General features: G+C 41.7%; 1 protein-coding gene across 2 annotated transcripts in view; it reads left to right on the top strand.

The window, feature by feature from the left end:
* CGNL1 (cingulin like 1) overlaps nucleotides 1-14602 on the top strand; it is a 173787-nt gene that overhangs the window by 49039 nt on the left and 110146 nt on the right. For both annotated transcript variants that reach the window (XM_070469233.1, XM_070469234.1), the window contains exons 2-4: nucleotides 9878-11470; nucleotides 12264-12358; nucleotides 14217-14322. In XM_070469233.1, coding sequence (XP_070325334.1) covers nucleotides 9893-11470; nucleotides 12264-12358; nucleotides 14217-14322 — 1779 coding nt within the window. In that variant the 5' untranslated portion in view covers nucleotides 9878-9892. The remainder of the gene's footprint in view (nucleotides 1-9877; nucleotides 11471-12263; nucleotides 12359-14216; nucleotides 14323-14602) is intronic.

The following is a 14602-nucleotide window of genomic DNA, read 5'->3' as shown; positions in this document are numbered from 1 at the left end:
ATGAGGACAAAGATGGACAGATTTTCCTGATTTGATCTCTTTTAGAGGACCAAGAAGAACTACTTTGCAGAGGGTGTCACATACTTTCCCTGGGAGGATGTTTAGCTTTGGAATTCACTTTGCAGAAATCCTCTTTGAAGAGGCTCCAGGAATGAGGCTTGTTACAACTGGCATTGTTGGAATTCCAGAGGGTTCCTTTACTCCCTTTAGGAGATGCTTGATAACCCCAGGACCTATTTTCTACTTTTGGAACACACGCATCTTGTGAGTGTGGCATCTGGAAGTGGGAAGAAAAGCCACAGTGATGCTGACAATCAGAGTAGTGTTTTAAACAGTGATACATCCAGTTGGAGGTAGTAGGCATGCGAGAAGGGAAGGCGTGGAGATTTGTTATGGAAATGCTTGACTTTTTTAATTGTTGAAGTTTTAAAAAGCGATTCAGAGCTATTTGCATCATACATGATTTATTAATTCATCCATTCATTTATGGGTGCTGGGATATGGCAAAGAGGAAGGCCACCCTGAGGTGTGATGCATCCATTGAGTTTGGATAGACAAGAGACCCCTCTGTAGTGGGACATGGTGATGTGTTCTGGTTCACAGACATCCAGTGACCATGTCAGGATAACTACCAGATGCTGTGAAAGTGTTAGTTACTCAGTCATGTCCGACTCTTCGTGACCCTAGAGACTATAGCCTGTCAGGCTCCTCTGTCCATGGAATTCTCCGGGCAAGAATACTGGAGTTGCGATTTCCTTCTCCAGGGGATCTTCCCGACCGAAGGAATCAAACCCGGGGTCTCCTGCATTGCGGGCAGATTGTTTGCCATCTGAGCCATCAGGGACATCTACCAGATGCTGTGGGAAGCCAAAAAATGAAAATGTGGTTCCTGCTCAAGAAAGAGTGCAGGTCTTAGGGACAGAAGGTCTGGGTCTTAATCTCGACACTGCCCCCAAGCCAGGTATGAGACCATGGGGGCAGTTACTGTCCCTCAGAGCTTACGCATCTCTAATGGGAGAAATTATCAGTAGACTCCCTCACAAGTGGGGCTGCAAGGATCTGACCAGATAAGATGATGTAAGGGAGAGCCTGGCGCGGTTGCAGCCTGGCTAGTCCATGGGCTCACAAAGAGTCAGGCACAACTGAGCGACTGAGCACACATACTGACTGATGGACAGTAAGTGCATGTGTGTGTTGTTGAGGGGGCTTTTGAAGTTAGATTTGGACATAAAAATGCAACGACAACGCTGTATTGATATGTTTTGTGCTCAGGCTCCATATGGAAACTATAGCACATGTGTCAGGGATCTGTTATGTCTGGTTAAGAACTTGTCTGTGGACCTGGCAACATAAAGACATGCATTTATTCAGTCAATAACTATTTATTAAATTTCCACTCTGGACATAGCACTGTGCTTTAGATTTCTCAACCCTCTGGTTTCTTAATTAGTTAATAAATTATTTCAGGATGCTGGTGGTTAATGCTGTTTGGTTAACCAGTGGGGTTTTTAGCCCCTGCCTCAGAGGTATTTAAAAAGGTTTTATGATCAAAGTCAGCTTTCTTGTGGCCATAAATGCCACATGGCACTTCTTTTTCACTTATTATTTCCTACTTCATTTAGCGTACAATCTGTGATTTAATTTTCCCAAGCATGTTGTGAAGTCACCATTAATAATCTGACTTTAAAGATAGGAAAACTCTCAGGAAGTCAAACAACTTGTCCAGAGCTGGAATTTAATCTGAGTGCAGTGTTAGACCCATTTCTGGCCCCTGCACCTAGCTGTTCTCTCCATTACTGAACTTCAGAATTGCAAACTTGGTGTCTTAGCTTTGCCTTGGTGGAAGAACTTTAAAAAAAGTATTTATTTATTTATTTTTGACTGCGCTGGGTCTTTATTGTCGTGCAGGCTTTTCGTTAGTTTTGTCAAGCGGGGGCTGCGCTCTGGTTTCGGTGTTCGGACTTCTCGTTGCTGTGGCTTCTCTTGGAGCCCTGCGGGCACACAGACTTTGGTAGCTGCAGCGCGTGGGCTCAGAATTTGTGGCTTGCAGATGCTAGAGCACAGGCTCAGTAGCTGTGGGGCACTGGCCTAGCTGCTTCGTACCATGTGGGATCTTCCCGGATCAGGGATCGAAACCCATGTCTCCTGCGTGGAAGCCCTGGAAGACCTTTTAGAAATCATTTCAAGGGTCAAGGGGGAAGAAGGACAAATAACGTTTCTGAAACATTTTTTGGATGTGAATTCTGATTTCTTTTAGACCATGTGAAGTATAAAATACCACCGAATTTTAAAGGTAAATGGGGAATATGAAAGAGGAGTGGGATCAAAACCAACGGAAGTGGAGCAGAGGCTGATGTGGTGGGGGACCAGCCATGGGGTGGGGCAGTAGAGAGCTGCACCTCAGAGGTGAGGTGAGGATCCCAGGGAGGCCAGCTTGGTGCCCATGCCCTGCCCTGACTCCGATCCGGGTAGTGAGTCCCTGTGACCCCTGATCTTCAGACCCCTGGTTGATTCTCCAAAGTCTACAACCATAGTATAAAAGGAACCTTCCTGCAGGCTTTTCTTTTCTCTTTGCCACCGTCCCTTTTGTGCAAGGTGAGTTTCAGGGGAAGCTACAGCACTCAGTATTGTAATCCGCACCCCCCATCCCCCACCGCCAGGTAGAAAAGTTTTGGTCTTCATGCTCATTTAAGGACATTCAAATCATACTTAAGTCTATAAGGTAGACAGCCACTCTGCCATCATTTTCAAGCCTCAGTCTATTTTTGAAATTGTTTTCTCAGGGAATTCTGAAGACTTGTGTGTGAGACATTTCCTTTGAAATATTATAAGTTTGGTTAGTTTCCTTTGTTGTTGTTTTTCTCCCCCTACAGAATGGGTGGATGGAGGGATTGATAGATAGGAAGAAAGAAATAGAAAGAAAATAAAGCTTGCTTTAGGCAAGGCTGCCTGTTTCTGTCCTGTTTGGGAACACACTGAAAGATCGGTATGCACTTTGCTTTGTTGTTGACTGTTCCACACTCTGATTTTCAGTTTTATGTTGTTGAGGGTCTAATGTGGCTACTCCTGCACAAAATTCATATCTTCCCACCAGTCCTACAGGCAAGTCCTTTTGGAGTGAACATTTTGTCCACTCATAAGAGGTGTAAACTTGTGTTGTCAAACCAGCAGTGGCTTCCCTCTGAATGAGGCAGTCACCAAAGCCCACTCAGGGGAAATTAATTTTTGGTTGGTGACTCATTTCTTATTTTCTGGAATCAGGTTTATGACTGAATACGGGCTCGTCGGCTCCCTGTCCTGACTTTAAACACTCTCTTAAATGACTTGCATGATCAGATAGGATTATTCATTCCAAGCAAATGTCCAGAGACACACTCCCTGTCTCATGCCGGGTGCCCTCCTGGGTGCTGGGGCCTGGCTGCTGAGGACTGCTGTGCTCTGGATGGAGGGCAGAGCACGGTGGGGAGGTTTCTCATTGTCTGGCTGCGTACCTTCAGCAGCCATGACAATTTCAGCCGGAGGTGAAATGGGCTGCAGGTAGCACTGGGAACTTGAGTGGGGAGGTGGGAGTTGTGGCCTGGCATTGTGACTAATCTCCAGGCTCAGCTGGTAACATGTGATGGCCCAGAGAGGAAATGTTTCTATCTGGCATATGTTCATAGTTCTGCCAAGTGCTAAGCTCTTTGTTCTTACTCACACACACACGCTCATTGATCTTGCTAACTAAAGCAATTATCATCATTTAGCGGTCTTTCCCAAAAGCATTATTTCCACTCCAGAACACCTCTTTTATTTGCCAAGTGCCACAATGTTTCATCCTGGCAATTGGTCAGCATTTACTGCCAAATTACATAAGTCCTTGGTTGGGTTTAGTCCCTGACTGAACAACTGTGCTGTGGTAGAGTGCATTAGGAGGGTGATACGGCCTGGTGGTTGAAGACGGAGATCAGCTGTCCTTAAATCCATTCATTAATTCAGTGTTTACACTGTGATTGGGAAGGAAATCCACATTTGCTTATGACACCCATGCCCAGCTGAGAAATGTCATTCTGTGAAAATCCCGGATTGAGGTCTGTTGTCAAGGAAATGTAAATTGTGGACATTTCATGAAATTCACATATGCGGATTAATTTGCTAACAGGGAACTAAGAATGTAATAAACCAAGGTGGCCTTACTTAAAGATTGAAATGTAATTAGTGTTGACTGTAGTTGCAGCAGCTAATGAAAAGAACTACAAACCTCAGAAAAGAATTTTATTAATAAATATTAGGAGAAATATTTTCATAGAAAACTCAGCCTCAGTGTAAGAGGAGATTATGGGTAAAATGACTTCATTTAGTAAATATTTTAAAAAAGCTTCACACTGAATAAATTTTTACAGAAGCTCTTCTGTTAAAAATAATATTTGTTATAAATTTTAATGAGTATGGACTCTACTAGAGATGCAGAATAAAACATGCCAGCACTGGTTGGAAATGAGAGATCAAGACACACCCCTTGGTCATTGTGGTCTTGGCCTGTGAGTGTTGTTTCATCTAAGCCATGTGCTGTTCTTGTTTTAGGATTAAGTGTTTTACGAACATTATTAATTTTGTCCAGCTGGATATGCTAGAAGTGCCCTTTACAAAAATCCCACTCAGGGACTTCCCTGGTGGTCCAGTGGTTAAGATTGTGTGTCTCCAGTGCAGAAGGCTTGGGTTTGATCCCTGGTCGGAGAACTAAGATCCTACATGCTGTTTGGCATGGCCAAAAGAGTAAAAAAAAAAAAAAAAAAAAAAAAAAAATCCCACTCAGAAGATAGTAAAAGAATAAAAATTAAACCTCCAAAGACAAAGAATGGCAGGGGAGACTTGGTGGAGAAGAGCTCTGAAGCAAGTGGAGTGGTGATATCATTAACACATGGTGAGAGATGCTTCATCTTGAGGGACCTGCAGTGTATACATGAGGTGATTTGCCTGTGGAGCTGCTGAGGGGCTCAAAAGTGGAAGGCATAGGTTACTGTGGAAGGCAGACTTCAGGACCAGCCCGATATGTAGGCACTTTGAGAACTGGGGCAGTTAGATTTCCAGGGTCTCCGCTATTTACCGGATATCTGGGCATCCCCTGCCCACCACCTCTTCCCCCCCACCTACCCAGCAGCAGATTAGAACTCTCTTCTCTGGGGAAACTGAACTGAAATGATGTTGGAAGCAGGCATGGGGGACTGAAAGCGGAATGATGTTGGAAGCAGGCATAGGTGACTGAAAACGGCTGCGGAATTCACGCTGGGACCTCCATGTTGCTCCCCTGCCCTGTCCCAAAGGCCAGCAGCCAGCCCTGTTGCAGCCCCAGCAGTGGACTGGAGGATTCTTGGGAAATCAGTTGGCTCCAGAGAAAAATGACCCCAGATACTGAAATGTGTGAATCCTTTAGTGGAAAGCTCAGCACTTTCCCTTCCACATAACTTGGAAGTTTGCCAGTTAATAATTCCTCTCCATATATACAGATCCTCCAACCTGCTTTTACTATTATATTAATATTTCCCTCTTAAATAGGATCTGGCAGCCAAAGATCCGAGTCATATTAGGAAGGCTTTCAACATGAAAGATGGGGGCCCAAACAAACCAGAAAGGAGAAAACTTGCAGAAGGTGGAGATGTTGCAGACAGCAGAGAAACTGCATTTTTTGAAAAAAAAGTTATAGTATATACTATAATAAAGAGCTTCTCAAGAGTGAGAAGCTGTTTTCATGTTGAAAATGAGAACAGCACTTAAGAAAGAAAAACAATTAGAGAAGAATAAAGAAATGAAATTAAAAATGAAATACTTGAATTTAAAAGAATTTGAGGATGTATTTCTCAAAAAATTAGAAAAAAAAGATGGAGTACAGGAGTAGATGAGAAAAGAAATATGAAAAATTGCAATTCAGTCTAGAAGACTCAACAGTACTGATAATGCAGACACCAAGGACAAAATAAAATGATTCTCTGAACATTATCACAGAAATGATGTAAGAACATTTCATAGCGCTAAAGTGAATTTCCAGATTGAAGGAATATGTTAAGTGCTCATGTTTTGTAAAACCACAAGTTTAGTAAAATCTTCATGGGGGAATGTCATTTTGAAATTTTGGAACACCAAGGACAAAGAAAAGGTCCTAAAAACTTTCAGAGAAAAATAAACAGGGTATGCACAGAGGAAAGGCTATCATAATAACATCAGAATTCTTAACAGCATCCTTAGAACCTAAAAGATAATGAAGTAATACTTTAAAATCTGACGGGAAAGTTATTCTTAACCAGGATTCTAAATCCAGCTAGACTATCATTCAAAAGTAAGCATAGAATAAAGTCAATTTTCACGATACAAAGACTCAAACAATTTTTTCCTTTTCTTTAAAAGTTATTGGAAGGTTTGATCTCTCATCAGGGAACTAAGATCCCACAAGCTGTGGGGTGTAGCCAAAAAAAAAAAAAGTTATTGGACTTGTGCTTCATCAGGACAGTTTGGTAAACTAAGGAGGAGGAAGACGTAGAACTTGGGCAACAATATAGCACAAGGGACGCGAGCAGCTGAGTCCTAATGTTGGGGTGGATGGTAGAAGTTTGAAAGAGAGGTCATCACGGGAGAAGATCACCAAATAATCTGATACTTTCACCATCTGCAAGTTAATACTGGAAAGCATCTAATGGATGTGATACAGCTGATGAAGAGATTTAAGGGTAGGTATATAGAAAACAAGATAAGCAAAAACAGCAGTTACTGCCTCTAGAAAAATTATAGGAGAAAGGAAAAATAACCAGGGTCTACAATTTGGCTCTTCAGTATATAGTATTATATTGTCACAATAATGTAAACACAGTTGGCTCTTGATTTTATTGTTGGGAAGCTAACAGAATAATAAATTCATGTGTTGTATGTCTGTGTGTCATCTGCAATATGTAAAAATGATAGATTAAGAAATTGCAGCTAGGTATTTTACTCAGCAACATGGTGGTAAGTAGTAGAAAGCTACAGTTTGCAATTGGTTTCCTCTGAGGAATGTGATCAGGATTGGGGATAGGAAGCTGAAAAGTACATGTTTTCATTATATCTTACTTTACTTTGGTTAAAAATTAAATTATTTAAAATGTTAGTATTATCACTCTGAAAATGCAAGTAGACATTATAAACTCATTGGAATCGGTGAGATGATGAATACTGCAGGTACATGTATCTAAGCTGTTCCTATCTGTTAAATGAGAGGTGATATCTAACGTGATTTATATTTAAAATAATCATCAAGCAAACTGATGGTGCTAAGCTAGTGGTAAGAGACAAATATATCCAGGAAGGCCAAAGACAAATCAGAGAGACAAATGAGGATGGCTTTCCCGATGGCTCAGCAGGTAAAGAATTCACCTCTGATGCAGGAGACCCAGATTTGATCCCTGGGTTGAGAAGATCCCCTGGAAGAGGAAATAGCAACCCACTCCAGTATTCTCACCTGAAAATTCCCATAGACAGAGGAGCTACAGTCCAAAAGGCTACAGTCCAAAAGGATTGCAAAAAGTTGGACACGACTGAGTGGCTAAGCATGAACGCGTGTGGTATAAGTGAACTAAATCATTGGTAAGGGTATATTAAATGGATATATTGCATTGGCAGGTGGGTTCTTTACCACTAGTGCCACCTGGGAAGCCTATACTTTTTAAATGCCATCACTTAAAATAGAAACCACATCCAGCACCAATTAAATGTTGACAAAAATTATCTATGTATTTGCCTACAAAAGAAATCTCAATACATTTAAAAAGAAATTATAGTGACTTCACTTTTTTTTTTTTTTTTGGCTGCTCCATGCAGTTTGCAAATCTTAATTCCCCAACTGGGCACTGAACCTGTGCCCTCAGCACTGCAGTCCTAACCAGTGGAAGTCACAGGGAACTACTGTAACTTCATTTTCTGACCATAAGGCAATGCAAATATAAGTTAACAACATAGATAAAGATCCTTCAAGTGAAAACAACACAGCAAACACACCAGATATGCAAAAACTTCCTCAAAAGCAACATTTTTGTCAAAGAAATAAAAACCACGAATTGAAATTGTCTGGAAAATAATAGAAACATTTCCATGGTGGAAACTACTGGCTGCCTTCCCAATGTCCATTCTCCTCTCTTTTTACCAACAGAACATTGACTTTGAGAGTGTCAATGACCTGCTTAAAAAAAAAAACAAAACCCTATTTCTCAATCCTTTCTTGTAGGTGGGGATGACCATAAGATTAAGTTCTCACCAATAAGGTGCAAGGGATTACTGGTGGGTGAGCCCTCCAAGAAAGCTCTTTAAAAAGGCTGACACATCTGGCCTAATAAACTTGTATGTATGATGCTGGATCAGCTATCTTGTAATTATAAGTTGTCTAATACATGCTAAAAGTAGATGAGTAAAAAGATAAAAGAAGTATTCCTTAGAAATATCCTGGCATCTATTCCAGCTCTGAACTTCCTATCTCTGGGGGGAAAATATCCTAATTCTTAAGTTGCTATTTGGGGTCTGTTCGTTAGGAACCAACATTTTTCCTGATATAGTCACATATCAAAATTTGTGGACTATGATAAAAGAGTGAAAAACAAATGAAGCATGCAAGTGGAGAAATTGGAAAACATAACAGAATAAAGGAAAGCAGAAGGAAAGAATAATTATCAAACTAGACCTCAGTAAATTAGAAAATTAAGAAAAAAAGAAATGATTGATAAGTATAAGCTAGTTCTTTAGGGGAACAACAATTTAAAAAAATATGTAGATATGTATTTTACCTGCAAAAGCAATAGGTGAAGAAAGCACAAATGAAACTAGAAAGTGAGAAATATAGAGATGAAGTGATTTATACATTGCAAAATTCTCTGCAAATAAATTTGAAAATGTGGATCAAATAGATGATTTTTTTGGAAAATATGCTACTAGAGTGACTCCAGAATAGAAAGAAAACTTAAAAATGCTGCTAACAGTGAAAGAAATAAGACAGCAGTTTTCTGTGACCAGTTGTTTTTGTTCTTCCTGCCTCTCCGTGGCTGTTGGGAGTTTTCAGAGTGAGAGTAGTGAATTTCTGGTGAGAGAACCTCTGAGTGTGGGGTGGCTGGAACGACCTGCCTAGTGATCTGTATGCAGTCTCTTGACAAGGGTGGTCACACACCAGAATGGTGAAGACAGTGATTCTTGGCATTAGGATCCATCAGAAAATAAAGAGACCTGAATTTTCAGGTTTTAATAACATTTTTCAGGTCCTTATGTTCCTTAAACTTTTTTGTTTAAGAAAAAATTATTTTTAATCATTACTCTGATTCCTTAAAGTAAAAAATATTTTAAACAGTGTATCAAAATAAATAATGATAAAGCTTTTAAAGCAACATTGTGCATAAAGAAGCTTGAAAGGGTTTTGATAGGAAAATTAAGTTTTGAAAAAAAGAGAAAAATGTAAGCATCAAAATACTTTAGCTCTTATTAATTATTTTCATGGAAAAGTACCTTGTTCTCAAATGCTGGTAAGCTGGAACACCCTACTGGTTAAAAATAAATGGATAAAGTGTGAGGAAATGAACTAAGGAAAAAAACAGGGCAAGTGGCACAGCTAGAGAGAATAATTAAGCTCTGTTAAAGGCGTCTGGTCATTTCGCCAGTCGTCCCTCCTAAGGCCAGGGTTCATGCTCGGTGTTGACAAACACCACGGTCACATGGGCCCACTGGCATCCAGAAAGGCCTGTTTGAAAGAGCATTTGGTTCTGGAGTGTCCTTGCTATTATATTAAAAGTGTTTTCTTTCCCCTGAACTTTGAAAGTTTTCTCTCATAATCTTTATTTAAAGAGATGTAATTTTAACTTAATGTCCTCTTTTTACCTGTCTTTTTCCCTGGTAGTGGGACCAGTGAACCATGGAGCTGTATTTTGGTGAATATCAACATGTGCAACAGGAATATGGTGTCCACCTGAGACTTGCAAGTGATGAAACCAGAAAGTCCAGGAATCCCCAGCATGCTAAGGCAGGCTCCTACGGTGTCAGTATTCGGGTCCAGGGCATTGATGGCCACCCCTACATAGTCCTCAATAACACAGAGCAGTGTCTGGCAGGCACGTCTTTTTCTGAAAACGGGCCATCGTTTCCAGCTCCGATGTTAAACAGCCTGCCCCTCCATCCCAGCAAGGGGTCTGTGGTGGAAGAGAACAGTGCAGAAGAACTGCAGCTCCCAGAAAACCCATATGCCCCACCTGGCCTAGCAAGAAACCTGAAACAGCCCTCTCTCTCTGAGGGCAAGAATGGGGCTCTAGAGGGCAAAGAGGAGCCAAGGAAGGCATCCCCCGTGCTGAACTTTCAGAGGCATCCAGAGCTTCTACAGCCTTATGATCCTGAAAAGAATGAGTTGAGCTTGAAAAATCACCAGCCTCCTGAAACCAGTTGGCTGAAAACTTTAAGAGAAGAAGGGACCAACAGTAAGAAGGCCTGGACTTGCATGCCCAAACCTAGCCATTCCCAGCCCACCAGCCCTCCCTCCGAAGACCCGGCCAGGTCCAACGTGAAGGCCATCCGTCTGTGCAGCTCCGTGGTCATCGACGACCCCCAGAAGCAGACCTCGGTGTGTGTGAACGTTCAGAGCTGCAGCAGGGAGGGTCTGACAGAGGAGGCTCTTGCCCCTAGCGGGAGGCCCCTGCCCACTCCCAGCCTGCAAGCCCACCCGGAAGCCAAGAAAACCAGACCGGATGTGCTTCCCTTCCGGCGCCAGGACTCAGCCGGGCCGGTTCTGGACGGAGCCCGGTCCCGGAGATCCTCCTCGTCCTCCACGACTCCCACTTCGGCCAACTCTTTGTACAGATTTTTACTCGATGATCAAGAATGTGCCATCCACGCCGACAATGTGAATCGTCATGAAAACAGAAGGTACATCCCCTTCTTGCCTGGAACTGGGCGGGATATTGACACGGGGTCGATTCCTGGCGTGGATCAGTTGATTGAAAAATTTGACCAAAAACCTGGGATGCAGAGAAAAGGCAGGTCTGGGAAGAGAAACAGGATCAACCCAGAAGACAGGAAAAGGTCCCGAAGTGTGGACAGTGCCTTTCCTTTCGGTCTCCAGGGGAACTCGGAGTACCTCACGGAATTCAGCAGGAACCTGGGCAAGTCCAGCGAACACCTGCTGCGGCCGTCGCAGCTGTGCCCGCAGCGTGCTCAGGAGCCGCGCGGGAGGCAAGGCGGGGGCCGCGCCTTCGCCAGGCTGCTGGGAGCCCAGCCCAGGCCGCACCTGCAGAACAAAGATGGGAAAGTTCCAGAAAACAAAGGTGCTCAGGAAAGTCCGACTGGGCGCACATCCTCCCTCCCAGCACAGAGTAAGAAGGAGGAGGAAATCAAAACAGCCACGGCTACGCTGATGTTACAGAATCGGGCGCTGGCGACTTCCCCTGATTCAGGGACCAAGAGGATTTCCGTGAAGACGTTTACTTCCACCTCAAATACTCAGGTAATACTGGTGGGAGTCATTTTGTTTCCCTTCTAAACGATCTACATTCTGGCTGTAGGAATACGTATCTTCCATCTTGAATCAGTAATTGCATCGTCTTGAATTAGTATTATTTTTTAGAGTTTTCCCCTACAGATTATGACCTGCCAATCATTCATTTCTCTAAACTAACTAAGTAACCCTAGATTCCTGTTGTGTTCTTGTCTGTGAAGCAACTTATCAAACACAACTGAGAGACTCGATTTTTCTTTTCGTGTTTGTGTAGAATCTGAAAGTATGCAGTTTGTTTTTAAAAACAAAGAGAGGCTCCATGCTTAGATTTCTTTTGTTTAGATGTGTTAATTTTCCTCATGACATTGAGTGACTGGATTAATTTCTGTCCTGAGAAATTAGGTTAATCCTAATTTAGGTTTATCCTGAAGTGATGGAATTTCTTTAAGTGGTACATTTAGTGTTTTGGTAGTAACAATAAAAAGATAATGATAGTGATAAAATCGATTATAAGGTTGGTAAGTGCCAGGCACTATTTGTTATGTATTATAGGATCTCACTAACCCCATGAAGGAAGGTATTATTAACTTCTATTTACAGGTGAAAAATTGAGGTGAGGAAAAGTTAAGTACCTTGCCCAGGGTTACAGAGCTACTGAGTGGTGGAACCAGTTGTAATGAGCATCCTTACCTGAGAAATTCTTTCTGGAAAGTAGGAATGTGTTTGGGAGCTTCTGCTGTGGGGTGTTGCCTTCTTCCTGGAAGCTTCATCCTGTGATCTAATAACAGACATTGTGTTCCAGGCCACACCGGATCTATTAAAAGGCCAGCAGGAGCTCACTCAGCAAACCAACGAGGAAACGGCCAAGCAGATACTTTACAATTACCTCAAAGAAGGGTTAGTGATTTTCCTTCAAGGAGCAAAGTATTGTCCTTTATGGTGGGCCTCTTACTTTTCTGAGACCTTGTGTTTCGTGCTCCCTTCTTGCCCTGTGTGAGCCATTTCAGGGTTCAGGCTCCATGGCTGGAGTTTTCATAACAGCATTTAAGACTTGGGTGGAGGAGGGTGAAGAAGGGGAAAGAAATGTAGGGAACGACATCATACTTTAAAAGTTCAAAATGACTATGACTCTCTACTATTTTAGAAACAAATTCAAAGATAGGAAGACTTGTCTATTCAGTTTTGAATTGAATCAGTCATTGACTTGAGTTTGCCTCTGTATACATAAATGTAATCAATCGTCCCTTATTATAAGTTACAAATAAAAACTCCTCCTCCTCTCCCCAGAGTTGACGTTGGCGGGGTGCCCCTGCTTCCATTATTTTTAAAGCATGTATGAGTCATTTAAAAGATGTGCTTTCCACTTATCTGGGAAGGTTGAGTTTGAATAATCGGGTTTTCAGTCCGTCCTTAGATACCAAGTAAGCTGGAATTCTAGGCCAGGAATTTGAAGTTTCTGTTTCAGTTCTCTCATCAGATATGATTAAAAAGAAGAAAAGCTTTATACTCTGACATGACTGAAAGTCACTTGGCAAAAATACTCATTGGTATCAGAACACTTCATAGTTTTGTATTGTGGCTTACAATTTTCTGTCAGTAATGTAGAGCTGACAGAATAATTCAAAATACAAGATAGGGGCTCTTTTGAAGGAAAAAAAAACTAAAGAGATTCTTCTAACTAAGAACTAGTTATTAGTGTCTTTCTGTGAAGGGTTATACCATGAGAAAATTAAAATAGAAGAACTTCTAACATTTAAAATGGTTTCTCTACATTCTTTTTTATTTACTTATTTATTTTTTTTCCATTTATTTTTACATTCTTTTGTTTTTTTGGCCCTTGATTTATTGAGAGACTGAGACAGACTTTAGTGGGAGGCACTTATTTAAGGAAACTTACTAACTTTAAGTGTCAGGTATGTACGATAGAAGGTGCAGGGCGGGTAGCTGTTAATAGAACTTTATCTGACCATTACTTGTGAAAGTCTAGACAGAGGGCAGCTGTGTTGACAACCTTGGCTTGGGGGATTTATTTTTTTTAAACAAAGTCTAAAACAAATTTAATATCATTATGGAGCATTTGTAGTGTCACACACATATAGGAGAGATTCCTTGTTGGAATAAATATTTATCATTTAATTTAGGCAAGAAATAGATGACTAAATTTTTATTGGATGTCATCTTCAAGCTTATTTAGTATGTACCTGTGTCTCTTTTCACATGTCTGGAAATGAAAACCTCTCTCCCAAATCAAGTGGTAAAGTAGAACCAATTATTTGGGGAAAAAATGCACTACCCGTCCTGTTCTCCTCACATGGGTTCTGCCTGAACCTTAATTTGTTCCTCTTGCAATTTATCTTTTTTATTTTTTTGGTTAAATTTTATTTTTTATTGTTGTCTGTGCTGTGCTGGGTCTTCATGGCTGTGCGAGGGCTTTCTCTAGTTGGGGCGAGCAGGGACTGCTCACTAGTGGTGGTGCCTGGGCTTCTCTTGTTGCAGAGCATGGGCTCTAGGCATGTGAGCCTCAGTATTTGTGGCGCAAGGGCTTTGTTGCCCTGTGGCATGTGGAATCTTCCCAGACCAGGGATTGAACCAGCATCCCCTGCGTTGGCAGGCAGATCCTTAACCACTGGATCACCAAGGAAGTCCCAGTTTATCTTCTCAAAGGGCTTATTGTTTGTGTGTCGTGGCACATAAAATAGTCCGAGACTAATGGTTATGCCTTCATTTTTTTTTTTCCCTGCTGCGTCTTTTCCAGAAGCACCGATAATGATGATGCTACTAAGAGGAAGGTCAACCTGGTGTTTGAGAAAATCCAGACTTTGAAATCTCGAGCAGCAGGGAGCACGCAAGGAAATAATCAAGTAAGCAGATGCTTGGTGCTTTGTAGAGGGCATTTCACATGGAGCATGTGAGGCAGATTGCTTTCTTCAGTCTGTACTTTTGGTTGCAGCAGGAAGTGGGGAGTTTGCCGTGTAGTAGGCAGTACCAAAGATGGAACAGCATGCTTTAACTGTTGGTAATTTGCACCCTGCCTTTTTTCTAGAAAGGTTTTAAGAAATTTTACTTCTAAAAAAAATCTGTGAAATAAAACAAGATAAAGTGATAGGTGGTAAAATTTAGAAAGGGAAAAGAAGACTAGGA

The sequence above is a fragment of the Odocoileus virginianus genome, chromosome 6, assembly GCF_023699985.2.
Source record: "Odocoileus virginianus isolate 20LAN1187 ecotype Illinois chromosome 6, Ovbor_1.2, whole genome shotgun sequence".
Taxonomy (NCBI): Eukaryota; Metazoa; Chordata; class Mammalia; order Artiodactyla; family Cervidae; genus Odocoileus; species Odocoileus virginianus.
This window is presented reverse-complemented; position numbering and strand designations above follow the sequence as displayed.